The 18,233-nt window shown below is 43.2% G+C and overlaps 2 protein-coding genes across 5 annotated transcripts in view; both read right to left on the reverse strand.

Moving 5' to 3' along the window:
* The window catches only part of LOC114511072 (zinc finger protein 530-like), a 568,693-nt gene that overhangs the window by 204,019 nt on the left and 346,441 nt on the right, over nt 1-18,233 (reverse strand). The gene's annotated exons all lie outside the window — the stretch shown is intronic.
* Nucleotides 42-18,233, reverse strand: part of LOC114510581 (zinc finger protein 271-like) — a 31,431-nt gene continuing 13,239 nt past the window's right edge. Inside the window, exons 1-3 of one of the 2 annotated variants that reach the window (XM_028529127.2) lie at nt 14,103-14,690; nt 12,896-13,022; nt 42-5,166 (exon numbers count right to left, since the gene is read on the reverse strand). In XM_028529127.2, coding sequence (XP_028384928.1) covers nt 2,342-5,166; nt 12,896-13,022; nt 14,103-14,135 — 2,985 coding nt within the window. In that variant the 5' untranslated portion in view covers nt 14,136-14,690 and the 3' untranslated portion in view covers nt 42-2,341. Of the gene's footprint in view, nt 5,167-12,895; nt 13,023-14,102; nt 14,691-18,233 lie in introns of those variants that run through there. The other variant, XM_036013377.1, reaches the window with a different exon arrangement.

Raw genomic sequence — 18,233 nt, forward strand, 5'->3', positions numbered from 1 at the left:
ATAACATTTCTTTTTTTTTAAGATTTTATTTATTTTTAGAGAAGGGGGAAGACAAGGATAAGATGAAGGAAAGAAACATTGATGTAAGAAACAAAGATTGGTTTGCTTCCTGCTTGCCTGGAGCAAAGGCGCAACTCTTGCATGTGCCATGGGCAGGAATGAAACTGGTGACTTCACTTTCCATGACACCCAACCAAGTAACATCTATCAAGGCTACCCATGTAGTATTTCTTGCTTTATAATCTAAGACACTACCTATGAGGGATTGATTTCACAAGTCTGCAAATACCAGTCTGTGGATGTTCAAGTCCCTTATATAAAATGGCATAAGATTTGCATATAGCCTACAATGTCCTGTATACCTTAACAAATTCCTAGATTACTTATAATACATAATGCAATATAAATTTTATATACTTCATTTTTAAAGATGTTATTTATTTTTAAACAGAGGTGAAGGGAGAGAGGGAGAGAAACACCAATCTTTGGCTCCCTCTTACACACCCCTCACTGGGGAATGTGGCCTGCAACACAGGCATGTGTACTGACTGGGAATCGAACCCATGACCCTTTGCTTCCCAGTCCCATGCTCAATCCACTCAGCTACACCAGCCAGGGCCTACGTTTTATATGCTTTTTATATTGTGGTTTTGAAGAGCAAGAAAAACTGTTCATGTTTAGTAGGAACAATCATACAACCACTATACAGCTAACTACATGGTTACATGTGAGCAACAATGTAACTTTTTTTTTAGCATTTTCCACCCACAGTGAAATCAAAGGATGCAAAACCCATACATATTATGGGCCTACTGGACTCAGTTTTATTAAAATATGAACCTCAGCTACACAAAATAATCATGCTTGGGAGGTCTCAGATCTGTCCAAATTGATCACACAGTTGCACTTGCAAAAAGAATCCTGGATGCATGTTAAGAGAGGCACGTTCATCTATCTAGCTGCAATTCCTCCAGTCATTATGGGCTACTGTTTCTGCACCAGCTACAGTTTTTCCTAGACCCAGTGTCTCAACCAGTTACCCTAGTCCAATCAATTGTGGACATCAGAGCACATGATTTCCTGTAGACCAGAAGACAAGCCATTGTCAATTCTAATACAATCTGTGCCAGCAGCTTTGGGTAAAGGAAAAATCATGCTACTCTTGTAACTATCTGAGGATCTTATATCTGCCACCTCCTCAGGGTAATCTCTGAGACTCCTAAAATACAATATCCAAATGAGAACCAGAAAGCCCTCCATTCCTTTCTAGGAAACTTTGGAGAGCTACAAAAATTTGATCAAAACTGGCCAGCTATTTTCTGCCATCAACTGTCCACAACCAGAGAATGTTTGAAGCCGGAAAATGTTCCTCTTCATGCTTGTAGAGCCCAAATCAGTTTATAAACTACCCTGTACAGTAAAAAGTACAACCAATTTTAAAGGAGAGCGCTGGCAGGGTAGCTCAGTTAGTTAGAGCATCACCCCAATGTGCCAAGGTTGTGGGTTCAAACCCTTGTCTGGGTACATAATCAACAAATAAACGCATAAATAAGAGAAACAACAAATCAATAATTCTCTCTCCCCCCTTCTCTAAAAATCAATAAAATTTAAAAACAGCCCTGGCTGGTGTGGCTCAGTAGATTGAGCACTGGCCCATGGCCCAGTAGGTTGCTGCTGCAGTTCCTGATCAGGGCACATGCCTGGGTTGCAGGTTGGGTCCCAAGTTGGGGACATGAGAAAAGCAACTGATCTGTTTCTCTCCCTCTATTTCTGCCTCCTTCCTCCTTGCTAAAAATAAATAAATAAAATCTTCTTTTAATTTTAAAAATAAAGATTAGTATAGAATTAAGAGTAAGGCCTCAATTATTGTACAAGCCAAAGCAATGTGGAGCAGGCACTTCCTAGGTTTATGAACTGCTAGCTGGAAAAAGTCATCAAAAGTATCATGTGAGACCAACAAATCCTTTGGACTCCAAATTAGTCATAAAGGGAAAGCTGACACCTAAGTGCTCACATTATTCCTACTTTACTATAGTATATGTGAGGAAAAGAGGTCAGTTTCCCTGAGTGAACATTAGGGTGTGGACTCTTGCAAAGTTTGTATACCTGCCCCTGGTAAAGAGGAAAAGGTTACAGCTACACAATCTGTTTGAACCATAAACCTAAAAAGAGTCCTGAGCAACAAAGAAAGTACAATATACACACATTTCCGACATGAATGAAATTTAGAAGGAATCTCCTCATTGGTTCAATTTAAATGTAACAGCTTAGATTCAGAGTTTCCTCCAGGGCTGTTAGACATTCAGAATGTACAACAGAAAATTGTACATTCTCAACACATTTAAGGCTCTTCTCTAGTGTGAACTCTTTGATGTTGAGACAGGGTAGATTTTCGCATAAAAAATTTTCCACAATCTCTACACTCATAAGGCCTTTCTCCAGTATGACCTCTCCGGTGTTGACTGAATTGGGAACTATCCCTAAATGACTTTCCACATTCACTGCACTCATAAGGCCTTTCTCCTGTGTGAACTCGCTGATGATAACGAAGTTTGGAACTACAGATAAAAGATTTTCCACATTCACCACACTCATAAGGCCTTTCTCCTGTGTGAACTCTCTGATGATAGCGGAGGGTGGAACCAGAGGCAAAGGATTTTTCACACTGACTGCATTTGTAAGGTTTTGTTCCTGTATGAACTCTCTGATGATAAGAAAGTGTATCACTGCTAGCAAAAGATTTGCCACATTCACTGCACTCATAAGGCCTTTCTCCAGTGTGAACTCTCTGGTGTCTAACAAGTATTGAACTGCTGGTAAAAGATTTCCCACATTCAATGCACTGATAGGGCTTTTCTCCCCTGTGAAGTCTCCGATGATAACCAAGTCCAGAGGTAGAGGTAAAAGATTTACCACATTCACTGCATTTGTAAGACCTTTCTCTATTATGAATTTTCTGATGTATTGAGAGGGAAGATTTGTGGCTAAAACATTTCCCACATTCACTACACTCATAAGGCCTTTGTCCAGTGTGACCTCTCTGGTGTTTAGTAAATTGTGACCTATCCTTAAAGGTTTTTCCACATTCACTGCATTCATATGGTCTCTCTCCAGTATGTACTCTGTGATGATAACGGAGGCTTGAGCTGAAGGTAAAAGATTTCCCACACTCATTGCACTTATAAGGTCTTTCTCCTGTATGAACTCTCTGATGGTAATTCAGGGTGGAACTGGATGTAAAACATTTCCCACATTCACGACACTCATAAGGCCTTTTTCCCGCGTGAGTTCTCAGATGATAACAGAGCGTGGAGCTAGAAGTAAAGGATTTCCCACATTCACTGCACACGTAAGGTTTTTCTCCTGTGTGAACTCTCAAGTGTTGAATGAGTGTCGACTTATTGTTAAAAGATTTCCCACACTCGCTGCACTTGTAAGGTCTTTCTCCTGTGTGAACTCTCTGGTGTAAAATGAGGTTATTTCTTCGAATAAAGGATTTCCCACATACACTACACTCATAAGGCCTTTCTCCTGAATGAGTTTTCTGATGATACTGGAAGTCAGATCTAGAGATAAAAGATCTCCCACATTCACTGCACCCATAAGGCCTTTCTCCTGTGTGAACACTCTGATGGTAACGAAGGGCAGAGCTAGTGGTAAAAGATCTATCGCATTCAGTGCACTCATAAGGCCTTTCTCCAAGGTGGCCTCGCTCATGATACTGAAGGGTAGAGCTACAAGTAAAAGATTTGCCACATTTACTGCACACATAAGGTTTTTCTCCTGTGTGAATTCTCTGGTGTCGAACAAGTGTCCACCTATTGTTAAAGGATTTTCCACACTCATTACAATCATAAGGCCTTTCCCCTGTGTGAACTCTATGATGATAACGAAGGCTAGAGCTAAAAGTAAAAGATTTACCACATTCACTGCACTCATAAGGCCTATACCCTGAATGAACTCTCAGGTGTATGAGAAGGTTATTTCTACGGGTAAAGGACTTCCCACATTGCCTACATTCATAAGGCCTTTCTCCAGTGTGAACTCTCTGATGATAACGAAGAGCAGTACGAGTAATAAAAGATTTCCCACATTCACTACACTCATGAGGTCTCTCTCCAGTGTGAACTCTTTGATGATAACGCAGGTCAGACCTAGAAATAAAAGATTTCCCACATTCATTACACCCATAAGGCCTTTCTCCTGTGTGAGAGCTCTGATGATAATTTAGAGCAGCAACAGAGGTAAAAGATTTGGAACAGTCATTACACTTATAAGGCTTTTCTCCAGTGTGAACTCTCTGATAAGGAATCAACACTGAACTATGACTAAAAGGTTGTGTACATTCACTGCACACAAAACTGTTTTCTCCATTGTGCTGTCCTGAGGGAGAAATGAGGAAAAATTTGTGGCTTAAAGATTTTCCACATTTGCTGCACTTATACTGCCTTGTTCCTATTTGACTTTTTTCATGATGACTGCGAGCTGAGCTTCCACTGAAGGATTTTCTACTTCTACCATACACATGTAAAGTTTTTCCAGTGTGGCCTCTGCAGTGCGTGATAAATGACGATTTGTACCTGAATGTTTTTCCACAATCATTGCACACAAAACACTGTCTTCCAGTATGAACTGCTTGGTCCACAAGTATGTGTTGAGGGTTGAAGGCTTTCTTGCCTTCTTCCAAAGCGTAATGACTTTTTCTGCTTTGTAACGTTGCTTCCCACTGGGTGTCTTTGTTGGGCTCCTTCACATTATGGGTGTCCTGCTCCTGCTGATGTCCTGAGCTGGCTAGGCACTCCTTCTCAACCTTACCATTGATAAAGCGTGTCCCTGACACATGGATTCTGCAGCTCTTCACAAATGATGCCCTACCCACACTACTTCTAAAAGGTTTCTGTCCCATATGCTGCTCCTGGTACTGTTGACACTTTGCACTGAAATGAAATCGTTTTGCACATGCCCCACACCTCAGCAGTGTCGGGCTATGTTGTGTGCCCTGCTGCTCTACCAAGGTGAAAATGTCTCTCAAGACGGGCCCACAACTCGCACAGGGGTGAGTCTTCTGGGAAGATGAAGCTGCCTTGGGATTCTTGGTTTGTGATACTCGTACAGAAACATTCTGTTTAATGGGTGTCTCCACATCCTTTCTTCCACAGCAGCAACCTGAATGCAGAGAAATGCTGGTGAAGTACCTATTGACTATAAGGAGCAGAGAACCACAGCACACAATTCTATGTGTCACACAAAAGCAAGAATACACGAAATATTCTTCAAAGTGAGAAAGTTCCACTGAACGACTGGCTGATTCTTGTATTTTATTGGGCCTCTAAGGTTGCAATATAATGGACACCTCTCCAGGGGAAGGATACTCGGATAGGGCATGACACACGGAAGAGAGACAGGGCTTACAATGCATTTCCTCTGCCAACAGCTTCCTGCATGTTCCTTTCTGCTGCTGACATTAGGCTGGGTAGACGCATGCATACAAACCCATTACTGTCCAATTGCAAGATATGAGCTACTGTACAAGGTCAATATATAGATTTGTAAGTGTCTAGGTGAATAACACATGAGCGCCAATGTTCAAGAGTACTACAGACAGAGGGGTGAGAGAAAGGGTGAAATGTGGATCAATGGAGGTAGAAATATCCCTGGGCTGGAAACCATGGGGGAAGTGACAAGTAGTAGAACTGACAAGTCAGCAAAGTATCAAAGCTGGAAAAGGTAGAAGTGGGTGGGGCTACTGGCAATAATAGCAAAACTGTGGTTGAAAAAAATGTCACATTCCTGATATGATCTGAACGAGGTCCTGACTTCACAATTTCCACAGCTACCACACTTCCTGTGAGCCCACTTTGCCATTGTTGGAGAGAGATCCATCCTAGTGCAGAAAGGACTCTCCCCTGAAAAGGCTTAGCAGGACGGCTACATAGAACATGGGTGACAAAAGGAAAAACCAGAACACTGAATGGCCAGCACCGTCCCAGAGCAAGGAAGCATAGAACAGACCCAGAAGAGATGTAGGTGAGTCATGTCAGCATGATGGTGGAAGAAACCAGCCTTGATTATTAACAACAAAATATTAAGACAGTTATACACAGAAAAAATTGGTCCTTGGAGGACTAAAAAGTACCACTGAAACACTATAGCACCATGCCTGGTATAACTGAGGTGGTTTGAGTCACCACACAAAGCAAAGGTTAGGGGTTCAGTTCCTAGTTCAGCCTTGTTCAAATGGCAACCAATTGATATTTCTCTCTCACATCAATGTTTTTCTCCTTTCTTCCTCCCTTTCCCTATCAGAAAAATATAAAAATATAATAAAACAAAGCTTAAAAACAAAAAGACACACAGCAACACAGTGGAGCATGAAAAGGAGAATATCCACACAAAGAGATCAGGTGGTGACATTGGCTTAGTGAACACAGACAGAGATGGAAAAGAAACAATTAGGCAGGAGCCATGCATACCAGCTACAGGGCAGATGACATAGTGTTCCCAATGCCGTGCTCTGCCAAAAACCCCAAAGCCTTTGCCACAGAGACCACAGATCTTGCTGAAAGTGAGAACCCCTACAATATGCACAGCAGAGGAGACCCAGCACGTGTTGCCCTGGATCCAAGCTGCCTACTCCCCAGAGGATACTGGCAGCCTTAACACTGATGGTACCAAGGGCCATCACCACAGGCAACCTGTGGGACCAGAGTAGGTGAGTTATCCTCACTCCCCCTTTCCAGGACCAGGGCAGCCACATCTCCCAACTCCCAGGCCCCAGAGCCACAGCTGCTCCTGGGATGCCTGCATTTTAGACCCTGACTCCACAGCCATCAAGTGAGTGCTCAGGGCTCAGGCACCAAAGCCATGACCACTGAGGGGCAGCCGGCTCCTCAGACACCAGAATCACTGTCTCTCTGTGTGTACCTGTGTGCTGGTCACAGGCTCCAGAACTGATCGGTGTGTGACTGCATCTCACACAACAATGTCAATTTTCCTGGGAGCTAGTCGGTATCTGAGACCCTACTACTGCTATTCCTCTGAGTCTACTCAGAGTCTAGAATCCAGATTCACACCTGCTCTACAGGTGCCCAAAGATCAGACACCAACTGCATCATCACCATGAAGACCCCCTGCACTTGGCACCAAAAGGGAACCACTCAGCCAAAACAGTTCCCATGAGAGAACAAAGCTGAGAAGTCCTCAGAAACCTTCTCTACTGGTGTCAACACCCACAGTCTTAGCTATTGTTTCCCTAATGTTGACCTCAGGTGACACAGATTCAGACACTAAGCTGCTGGGCCTCCTTGTATTGAAAACTGCAACATCCTACTAATAAGTCTGCACAGTGACACCCACACACAGGTGATGATCTTGCCCCGTAAAACCTTTCCATGAAGTCTGCAAGAAATTCTGCTCTGTGAAATGTACAGTCATCAACACAAGGCTCCAAAGTACACACACACACACCATCAAGGAAACATGACAACCCCCCAAACAAGAAAACACAATAATTTATCAATTACTCCAAAGAAATGAAGGTCTGTGAATGGTCAGGAGAGGACTTCAAAATAAAAGAAACAGAAATTATGGTGCTTAAAAATATAATAAATGAAAGGAAAAGAATGGGGCAGAGAGCATCAACAGTTTACTTGATACATCAAAGAAATGATTCAGAAATTGAAAGGTCTTTTAAAACCATCCAAAGGAAAAAGTAATCAAAAGCACTAGAGACTAAAAAAAAGTCTACATAAATTATAGGTTATCCTAAGGTTATTTGAAAAAATAATGGACCTGGCTAGAGTGTCTCAGTGGATTCAGCAGTACCTGTCTGTTTCAGAAGTTGTAAACACCCATGGCTAAGGCTGAGTAAAAAGACCTTGGGACTATAAGCCACTAAAGGAGATAAAACATCTTCCCAGTAGGGGCGCTGCCTACTTCAACCTGCCTGGCCCAAGGTGGATGACTGGTTAGCCAAAGATGGGTAAGATTCCTCAAGGGAAGGACAACCTAAGATAGTCAGGGTCACAGAAGGGGCCACCAGGGAAGTACTTAGGGGACTATAGAAAAAGGGGTGATGGACCCTCACCCCTCAGCTTTGTCAGAGCAGGAGTGCTCATTCTATCTGTATAAAGTCTACTAATCTCTTGGCCGCCCCCACCCCCTACCTGATTTAAACATAAAATAATGCTGGAGGTGGGTGTGGCCCTGTCCTGGAATGGGGGTTTCCTAGGGAGATCAGGCCTAAGAAAGGAATGCATAAAATCCTGTGAAACCTGCTTTGCTAAGAATACCCTCAATTTAAATGATAACAATCTAAGCATAAAATGAGTTTGTTTCCCAGTTTTATGGCCCTTTGAGGTCACTCTATGTAGCTGACCCTGACTCAGAAAAAGCCATTATAGTTCTTTGAATATCTATTCCTTGATCATAACTGCCTTACAATGATTGATGAACTTTACCTATAAGCCCTGTGTTCCTATGCAAATTAAACCTAATAAAAGTCCATTGAGGAACAGGCTCAAGAATGCGCACCCAAGAGACTGGCCACCTTTCCTCCCTAAGGAGATCGCATCTTGGTAGACTTATTCTCCTCTGTAGAGGACAGGAGGGCTCTGTGGGCGGAGCCTCCCCACAGCAGGGCAGGTCCTTGATAAAGGGTGTGGGGTATGCAGGTGTGCAAGAGGCAACTGACCGATGTATCCGGCACATGGATGTTCCTCTTCCTCTCTTTCTCCCTTCCCCCCTCTCTAAAGTAAATAAATAAAATCATTTTTTAAAATTTAAAAAAAAAATTGATATTGCCCTCATCAGTTTTGCTCAGTTTCTTGGGCATTGTCCTGTAAAGCAAATGGTCAGCAGTTCCACCCCCAATCAGGGCACACCCTAGGGTTGCGGTTTGGTCCCAGGTCAGGGCATGTAGGAGATGCAACTGATCAACGTTTCCCTCTCACTCTCACATCAATATTTCTCTCCCTGTCTCTCCCCCTTCCTTTCCCTCCAAGATCAGTGACCATGTTCTCCAGCCAGGATAAATAAAAAGCTATACAGAAAAAAAGTAAAACTGCTTGTGTTTGCAGATGATGTAAATCTGTATTAATAAAAACCTAAAATCTGCACTAAGACAAAAAAACCCATGGCAGAATGAACAAACCCTGTAAATTTACAGAACCCCGAATCCACATAAAAATAAAGATGCATCAAAGCACTAATAAAATATCTCAATAAGAAATTAAGAGACCCATAGCATTAAAGACAATAAAATACTTAAGAATAAATTTAATCAAGGAGGAGAACAATGTGGACTCAAACTTTAACACAGTGCTGAAAGGAACTAAACACAGAAATTAATGAAAAGACATCCTGTGTTCTTGGATTGGAAGAATTATTATTGTTAGGATATTTCTTTTTTAACAAAGATGTATTTATTTATTTTTGAGAGGGGAAGGGAAGGAGATGGAGATAAACATCAATATGCGGGTGCCTCTCGAATGCCCTGTACTGGGAAGTTGGCCCAAAACCCAGGCATATGCTCTGAATGGGAATTAAACCACTGATCCTTTGGTTTGCAGGCCAGCACTCAAACTAGTGAGCCATACCAGCCAGGGCTGGCTATTTCTAATAAAACCACCAAATGATTCAATGCACTCTCTACAAAAGTCTGTTAACATTTTTACCAGAAACAAAAAAAGAATCCTAAAATTCAAACAACAAATGATCTCCAATAGCCAAAGGAATTTTCAAGAAGATCAAGGGTAGAGACAGAAGTATCACATTTCATTATTTACTTTTTTAAGACATTATTTATCTTTACAAGAGAAGGACAGAGAAAGATAGGGAGAGAATACTGAGGTGAGAGAGAAACATCGATCAGTCAGTCACCTCTTGTACACACCCCAACTGGGGACCAAACGCAAAACCCAGGTGTGTGCCCTGACCAAGAATGGAAGCAGCATCCTTTAGCTTTGTGGGACAACACCCAACCACCTCAGACCACTGTTGAGGGACAAAACTTCAGGATTTAAACCATATTACAAATCAATATTAATCAACACAAATAGACACATGGACACAAAGATCTAAGAAACAGAATATAGACAGCCCAGAAATAAACCCACATATGTGCGCAACTATTCTTTAACAAGGACACCAAAAACACGCAATGGGGAAAAGATAGTTTGATCAACTAATAGTGTTGAGCCTTGGCCAAGTAGTTCAACTAGTTAGAGCATTATCCCAATGTGCCAAGGTTTCAGGGCACATACAAGATCATAAACTGATGTTTCTGACTCTCTCACTCTCTCTCTATAAAAATCAATAAAATAATTAAAGTTAAATAAATAGTGATGAAATATTGAACATATACCAGACCCCCAACCTTACACCACTCACAAAAATTAACTAAAAATGCAGTAAACTCTCAAATGTAACACATGAAAATACAAAATTCTTTGGGAAAGAAGACCTTGACATTGGTATTGGCAATAATATTTTGGATGACACCACAACCAGATAAGAAAGGCAAAAATAAATAAGCCAGGATATATCAAACTAAAAAGATTCTGCAAATGCCCTGGCTGATGTGGCTCAGTGGACTGAGTGCCAGCCTGTCAACCAAAGGTTCACTGGCTCAATTCCCAGTCAGGGCACATGACTGTGTTGCAAGCCTGGTCTCTAGTGCCCAAAAGGCAACGACTCATGGATGTTTCTCTCCCTCTATTTCTCCCTCCTTTCCCTGCTCTCTAAAAATAAATAAAATCTTTAAAAGAAAAGATTCTGCACAGCAAAGAAAGCAATCAAAAGCCCTGGGTGGTGTGGCTCAGTGGACTGAGCCCTGGCCTGTGAACAGAAAGGTCACTAGTTCAGTTCCTAGTCAGGGCACATGCCTAGGTTGCAGGCCAGGTACCTAGTGGGGGTTGATGCAACTGATTCATTGGTCTATCTGTCACACATTGATGTATCTCTCTCTTTCTCCCTTCCTTTCACTCTCTCTAAAAGTAAATAAAATAGCCCTGGCTGGTGTAGCTCAGTGGATTGAGCGCAGGCTGCGAACTGAAGGGCTGCCAGTTTGATTCCCAGTCAGGGCACATGCCTGGGTTGCAGGCCAGGTCCCCAGTGGGGGCCACATAAGAGGCAACCACACATTGATGTTTCTCTCCCTCTCTTTCTCCCTCCCTTCTCCTCTCTGTAAAAATAAATAAAATCTTAAAAAAATACACACACACACACACACCAATCCTATTTTTTTTAAAGTACGTAAGAGAAAGCAACCAACAAAATGACAACCAAGGCAATATTTGTAAGAATGGTCTCATAAAGAGTAAATATCTAACATATAAGGTGCCCAAAGAACTCAATAGCAAAAGAACAAATTAAAAAGTTGGCACAAATCTAAATAAACATTTAATCAAAAATCTAAAAATGACAAACAGATAATACAAAAAATGTATTTCTTTCCATGTTTTGTCACCAAAACACATGCACAGACATACACAAACATTTTTCCTCACTAATCAACATTAAATACAAATCAAACCAACAATGGTATCACCTCTAACCTGGTAAGATGCCTATCATCAACACTGCAGAGAGCGCCCTGGATAGTGTTGCTCAGTGGTTTGATTGCTGGTTCAATCCACTAGCCTGAGAACCAAAGGGCTGCTGGTTTGATTCCCAGTGAGGATACATGCCTAGGTTTTGGGCCAGGAATCTGGTGGTGGGCCTGTGAGAGGCAACCACACACTGATGTTTCTCTCCCTCTCTTTCTCCCCCCGCTTTCCCTCTCTCTAAAAACAAATAAAGAAAATCTTCAAAAAAGAAAAACACTGCAGAAAGAAGTGTTAGTGCAGGTGTGGATATAACAAAACCCAAGTAAAATAAGGCTGAAATGTTAAAAAAAAAAATTCAAAATTATAAAAAAACAAGTAGAATGCCAGGATCTAGGGTGTAGTGGAAAACAGGACCTTGCTGGTGGAAAGGTACAAACATTCCTTTAAAATATGAGAGATTTTTTTCCTGGCTGGTGTGGCTCAGTGGATTGAGTGCTAGCCTGAGAACCAAAGGGCACATGCCTGGGTGGTGGGCCAGGTCAGCTGTGGGGGGTGCATGTGAGAGGCAACCACACATTGATGTTTCTCTCATTCTCTTTTGCCTTCCCTTCGCCCCCTCTTTATTTATTAAAAAAATAATGAAATCTTAAAAAAAAAAGATGAGTAAGTTCTGAGGATGTAATTAAAAGCATGGTGACTATAGTTAACAACTTCATATACTTGAAATTCAGGAGAATATATCTTAACCATTCTTGGCATTAAAAAATAAGTTAATTTTCTATAGTGATGGATGTTGAATTGACTTCACTGTGGCAATTATTTCACTAAATGTATAAAATCACCACGCTCTACATTTCAATATATACAAGTTTATACCTCCACAAAGCCAGGGGAAAAAAAGGAAAACAGATCTAAAGACTACACACTATGTACCAGAGGTATTTTAAGACAAGTCCATGGTTCAGATACGTAATGACCATGACAACACCTGCAACTCCTGGCCCAGGTAGGCAGGAGGAAATGACAACTAAAAGAAGGACTCAAACCCCAGGATGCAGAAGTGATGCGGACCTGGACACATTAACCCAGACACTGAGAGTACAAGCACTGTGAATCCACTAAGCTCAATGCAATAGTGCTGACCTTGAATTCTTCCCTAAAAGGGTTTAGGACTGGGACTGCAGGGAGAGATGAGGGCAGTGAAAACACACCAGCCCTAACAATACAGCAAATACCCAGAAAACGAGGGCAGCAAGCAGTGCCTGTGGTCTACACCTGAGCACTGAGAAAGGTCTGGGGTGGATGGAGTAGAGTCTAGTCCGAGTCACTGGTGAGGCTGTGGGTCTTACCCAGAGAGGATATAAGTGAAAAGTTCTCCAGCATCACACAGAGGTACAGGCGTCTCTGAGCCTCATCAAGCAGCCTCCATTCCTCCCAGGAGAAGTGCACAGCAACATCCTCAAAGGTCACACTGGCCTGTTATCACGGGAACAGAAAAAAGCATGAACATTCTGTGTGTGAGAGCCCACAATCCACCTCCCCGCACATCTATCCCACACCCACCCTTCTCCAAAGCTGCACATCTTAGAGGAATTCCACTGATGCCTGCCCTACACTCAGGTCCCTTTTTATTCATTATTGTTCAGCCCTCAGTCTCATCAGGCAGGAAGGCACAGAGATGTAATCCAGTTCTGGTCCTGGTTTGTAGGGTCCCATCCACCCTGTCATTAATTCCCTTTGGGATGTCTAGATTGTGACAAGACACAGCCAAGTGTAGGCTCATGCTTTGCCCTTCAGTGCCCAATACTAGGGTCCTTGAACAGTAACTCACACCTTTTCTCAATAATCCCATCATTATGTAGATTGTTCCTCTGACACCTTCAGTCCCCACCTGAGCTCCCACAGGTACGCATTTGTGGAGACGCTGCTTCGAAGACCTCCTCTGGCTCTCGCTTCAGTATTCGCCTCCCAGAACCACGTGTGAAATTCAGATGGCCATGATCCCCTTCCACTAGTGTGCTGTACTGCTCAGCCTCAATGGGCTCTCTCCACACAGCCTTCCCTAAAAATCCCAGTCCTGATCGTCACCGTGCCAGGAACAGACACGCATAAATGACCATACGTGTCCCAGACCTTAACCACCAGCAAATCTGAGACTCCCTCAGATCCCACCACAGCACAGTGCACACGGGGTGGATCCAGCTCTAGCGAACATGCCGGAGCTTTGCCCTGTGTCATCTCAGCTACTCCCGTTTCCAGAACCATCACGTCCACTCGTCCCACTGAAGTCTTCGTCACCCGCCACAGTCACCGTGATCACCTCCATCCTTTACTTGTATTTCTGTGCGCAGCACCCCCATTAGATGCAGAGTCAGAAGAAAACTCATCCCGCACCCTGCTCTTTCTGACCAAATAGCAGCACCGGCAGGAGGACCTGCATTCCCCCACCTAAACGCCATCCACCAGGGTTTGGGCTGCAGGACAGGACGGGCGCCCCGCACCCGGACTGCGAGGCTCCGGAGGGTACGGGTGGAGGGCACGGGGACGCGCACTCACCGCAGCTGGGCGCCTCCTCGAAGCCGCCGCCATCCGACAGTGTGGGCGGAGCGGGGCGGGAGTGGGGAGTGCGGAGGGGTCCCCCGGACCGCGGTTCGGATCTCAGCGGTGGCGGGCTTCACGGGCGGTGTCACCGAGTGACAGACTCCTGTCTGTTCGGCAGGGACTACGACTCCTTTGCGCTTTCTCCGTTTTATCACCTCATAAGCGGCTCACCTACCCAAAGCCGAATAGACTCACAAGAATGGGAGCAAGAATGGCCGCCAGGAGGAGGATGTCGGAAGTCCCGCCCCAAATTGGTGAAATCTCAGAGAAATGCTTTCTTTCGATTTGGGATTGGCTCCACGAAGCCCTCCGTCTTCTGGGTAATGTAGTTCTCAGAGCTCTGGAGGTCCTAAGGAATGGCGTTCTCTATCCTGAGCAACTGGAAGGATGAGTAAATTGATACTCCTATCTCGAGGGAGGACTTTGCTTTCTGTTAATTTGCAGTTCCGACACAAGGTACCGGAACCTAGCTTCAGGGGTGAAGTCCGGAAGACTGGCCTCCCAATTCACTTGCAAATTTAAGGCGTGTTACCTGTGCTTTGGAAGAACAGGTTATTTTTCAAAAACCACAGGCCCCAAATGGCATCAGTGATCCTGAAAGCCCAAGATACGAAACCAAGTTTAATTCGTGATGTAATTGTAGGTTCGCGGAAAACTAGTTTTACCCAGTTTGACATTTTCTGTCCAATGTGATCTTCAGGTGATCTTTCTTATAAACCCTATCCATTCCCCTTAGTTAGAAGAGGCAATCTGCAAGACAAAAACCCCTCTAGATCTTTTCCTCTAATGAAAAGATGTCCTGGCTCAGAGATATCCGGTCCTTTCTAATTGCTTCCATGCCCCACCCTGCTTCCTATAAAACCTCTCATTTGTTTTTATAAGATTTTATTTATTTTTAGAGAGAAGGGAAATGAGGCACAAGGAGAGAAATCAGTTGGTTGCCACTTGCCTGTCACCAACCAGGGACGTGTCCAACAATCCAGGCATGTGTTCTAAGGGAATTGAATCTCTAACCTTCCGCTTTGCAGACGGACTCCCAAGCCACTGAACCACACCAGTCAGGGCAAAACCTCCTATTAAGACTTTTGTCTTCCCCTAAGGGAAAGTGACTTTGCTTGAAATAATCTGTAATAGGAAAAGTTGGCATTTGTGCTGCCTGTCACCGACAGAACCAAAAAGTAGAGACAAGTATTGAATTTTAGAGGATTTGAGATCTTGTTTCCAGGCGTTGTTACCAGTGGTAGCTCAAACAAATTCTTTAAAAAATTCTCTCCAGGTTTGGACAAAAAGAAAATTTAATTTTTCTGTGTGCATTATTCACATGCCAACAGTCTAAAGAAGATGGCAGGTTATGTACCTTAAAAACTGTCTTAACATCTCATGTCAGGCTAGCCTTTTAATAATAAGGGCAGGGTAGGTAGTGGTTTTGGAATTCAAGAAAAAAGTAGGTAAGGTGCCCTAATCTGGTTGGAATTCAAGGAAAAAAGTTAATCAGATAAAAATTGCAGTCCAGCGAGTTTTCCAGCATCTCTCTCTCTCTTTTATTTCCTTTTAGAGAGAAGGGAAGGGAGGAAGAAAGAGAGGGGGAGAAACATCAATGTGTGGTTGCCTTTCACGTGTCCCCTACTGAGTACCTGGCCTACAACCCAGGTATGTGCCCTGAGTAGGAATCAAACCGGTGACCCTCTGGTTCACAGGCCCTTGCTCAATCCACTGAGCTACACCAGCCAGGGCTATTTCCTTAATAATTTTAATGTGTGTTGCTGGATGCTTTTCTAGCATCTCTTTATCTGCTGAGCTTTTCTAGCATCTCTTTATCTGCTGACCACAGATTGTTTATCTGTATCCTGGTCGATGGATGTTCCCTCTCTGGAGCACAATGGCGCAGATACCATCTTGATCACTTGCCATCCTCCTGGGACACAAAGGTTGACTTGCTTCTTGGCATTCTACAGTTATGTCCAGTCATGCATTCCAGTTCATGGAACCAGTTTTCTACATGCATTAATCACTAAACATATTAACTATAACTAAAGCTAAAAACCATTTTTTAGTTTTTAAAAAGATTTTATTTATTTATTTTTTAGAGAGAGGGAAGGGAGGGAAAGAGGGAAACATAGATCAATAGCCTCTCACAACCCCCAACCAAGGACCTGGCCTGCAACCCAGGCATATGCCCTGACCAGGAATCAAACTGGCAATTTTTGGTTTGCTGGATGGTGTCCAACACACTGAGCCACACCAGCCAGGGCTAAAGCTAAAAATTTGTAACTTTTGACTTCCCTCATTAAATCCACTTTGAACATCTAAGTTTCTTCCTCCCTCCATTTCATGCAAATCTGAGCACCCTTCATGTTATTAGATGGGTTGCTGCCAGATTAAGAATCACTTAAAGCCAATTATCTTTAAATTTACTTGGTTAAATTTTGTTTATAACACTCTAAATCAGTCTGTCTGGGAAGATCATTTGGTTGGGTGGTTAGAGGGTCACCCCACATGTTAAGGTTGCAGGTTCCATCCCAGATCAGGGAGTATACCAATTCATTCAACCAATGAATGCATACATAACTAGGAAAACAAATTGATGCTCCTTTCTCTCATTTCTTTCTACTTCAAATCAATCAATAAATTAAAATGATCTACATTAAATTTTCTTATAGAGATTATACCCTAAAAAGTGTATTTGGGCACTGACTGGTGTAGGTCAGTGTGTTGTATGCCATCTGACAAACCAAAAGATTGCCAGTTTCATTCCTGGCCAGGTCATATGCCTGGGTTGTAGGCCAGGTCCCTAGTTGGGGGTTGTGAAAGGCAACCAATTGATGTGTCTCTTGCATGTCGATGTTTCTTTCCCTCTTTCTTCTTCCCTTGGCCTCTCTAAAAATAATCTTTTTTTTAAAGTATATTTGCATCTCTCTAACTGGAATCTGGAGTAGAAGAATCTGCATTGTGGATAGAGTATGCTGGACACTGGGATCAGGGTTTGTATATATAAAAATACTATGTACAAAGTCCTTGGTGCAGACAGAGACAGACTGCAAAAAAATGACTTGGGTTCAGAACATGGTCAGGGATGCAGGAAAGAAATGGTGAGCATCAGTGTCTCATAAAGCCACTCTAGACAGACAACAAAATAACATAGGCCACATCTCTGGGCCCTTGCACAGAGAAGAGGTGAGCACTCACCCAATGAGACCAGTATCCTGCAGGTCTCCAGCATCACTTTTGAATATGAAGTCCCAAAATTTACATCCTGTTCTACCCCGTCCTTCTGGATGAATGTAGACCCATGTAATGTCAATACTCTAAGAGACAAATTAAGATATCAAATTCACCTCAAGGGATGGTATCACATCCTGACACCCAAAAGGTGGGTGAAGGTGCAGAGACCCAGCCCAAACTACTGAGGTCTCCTGAGAGTCACACTCTATGCTGAGCTCAAAAAAGAGGCAAATTGCAACTCAGACTGAAAAAAAGGTTCACTGGGAGAAACTACTGGAGGTGACATATGATGCCATTTTTCTGGAGACTGGAGGGCAGTGCGTAAGTACTCTTAGATGTTAGGGGAATGGAAGAAAAAATCATGATAATTACAATGGAAAGGGCAGCTTCAACTAACCCTACCTGGTCCTCCCTGTGTATCTGCCCCAGTGAAGGTTTCACAGCAGTGACACTGTCCTGGGCTCTGGAGCCAGAATCCAAAGTTAGAAACCAGCCTCCTTGACAGTGTGCTGTTAACTTGGAGGACGTTTTATTTCTCTAATCCTGGATTTTCTCAGCACTTCATTGTTAGTTTACATTCCCAGCGTCTTGTGAGAATTAAAAAAGAAAATGCTCTAAACCCTAACCCTGGAATCCTGATACCAGCAAGTACTCAGTTTGTTCCCTTTACTGATCCCCAGAGGCCGAGGTAAGTGCCATCATTACCTGCACGAGGTTCAGGGAGTTCTAGCAAGTCACCCTGAGATTAACACAGATCTAGTGTGTATTAAGGGAAACAAGGGGTGGCTGTCCTGTCAGATAAAGGTGGGTGAAGGTAAAGACCCAGGCCTGAATCACTGGGTCTCCTTAGGGCCAGCTCTGTGC

The sequence above is a fragment of the Phyllostomus discolor genome, chromosome 12 (genome assembly GCF_004126475.2).
Source record: "Phyllostomus discolor isolate MPI-MPIP mPhyDis1 chromosome 12, mPhyDis1.pri.v3, whole genome shotgun sequence".
Classification (NCBI taxonomy): domain Eukaryota; kingdom Metazoa; phylum Chordata; class Mammalia; order Chiroptera; family Phyllostomidae; genus Phyllostomus; species Phyllostomus discolor.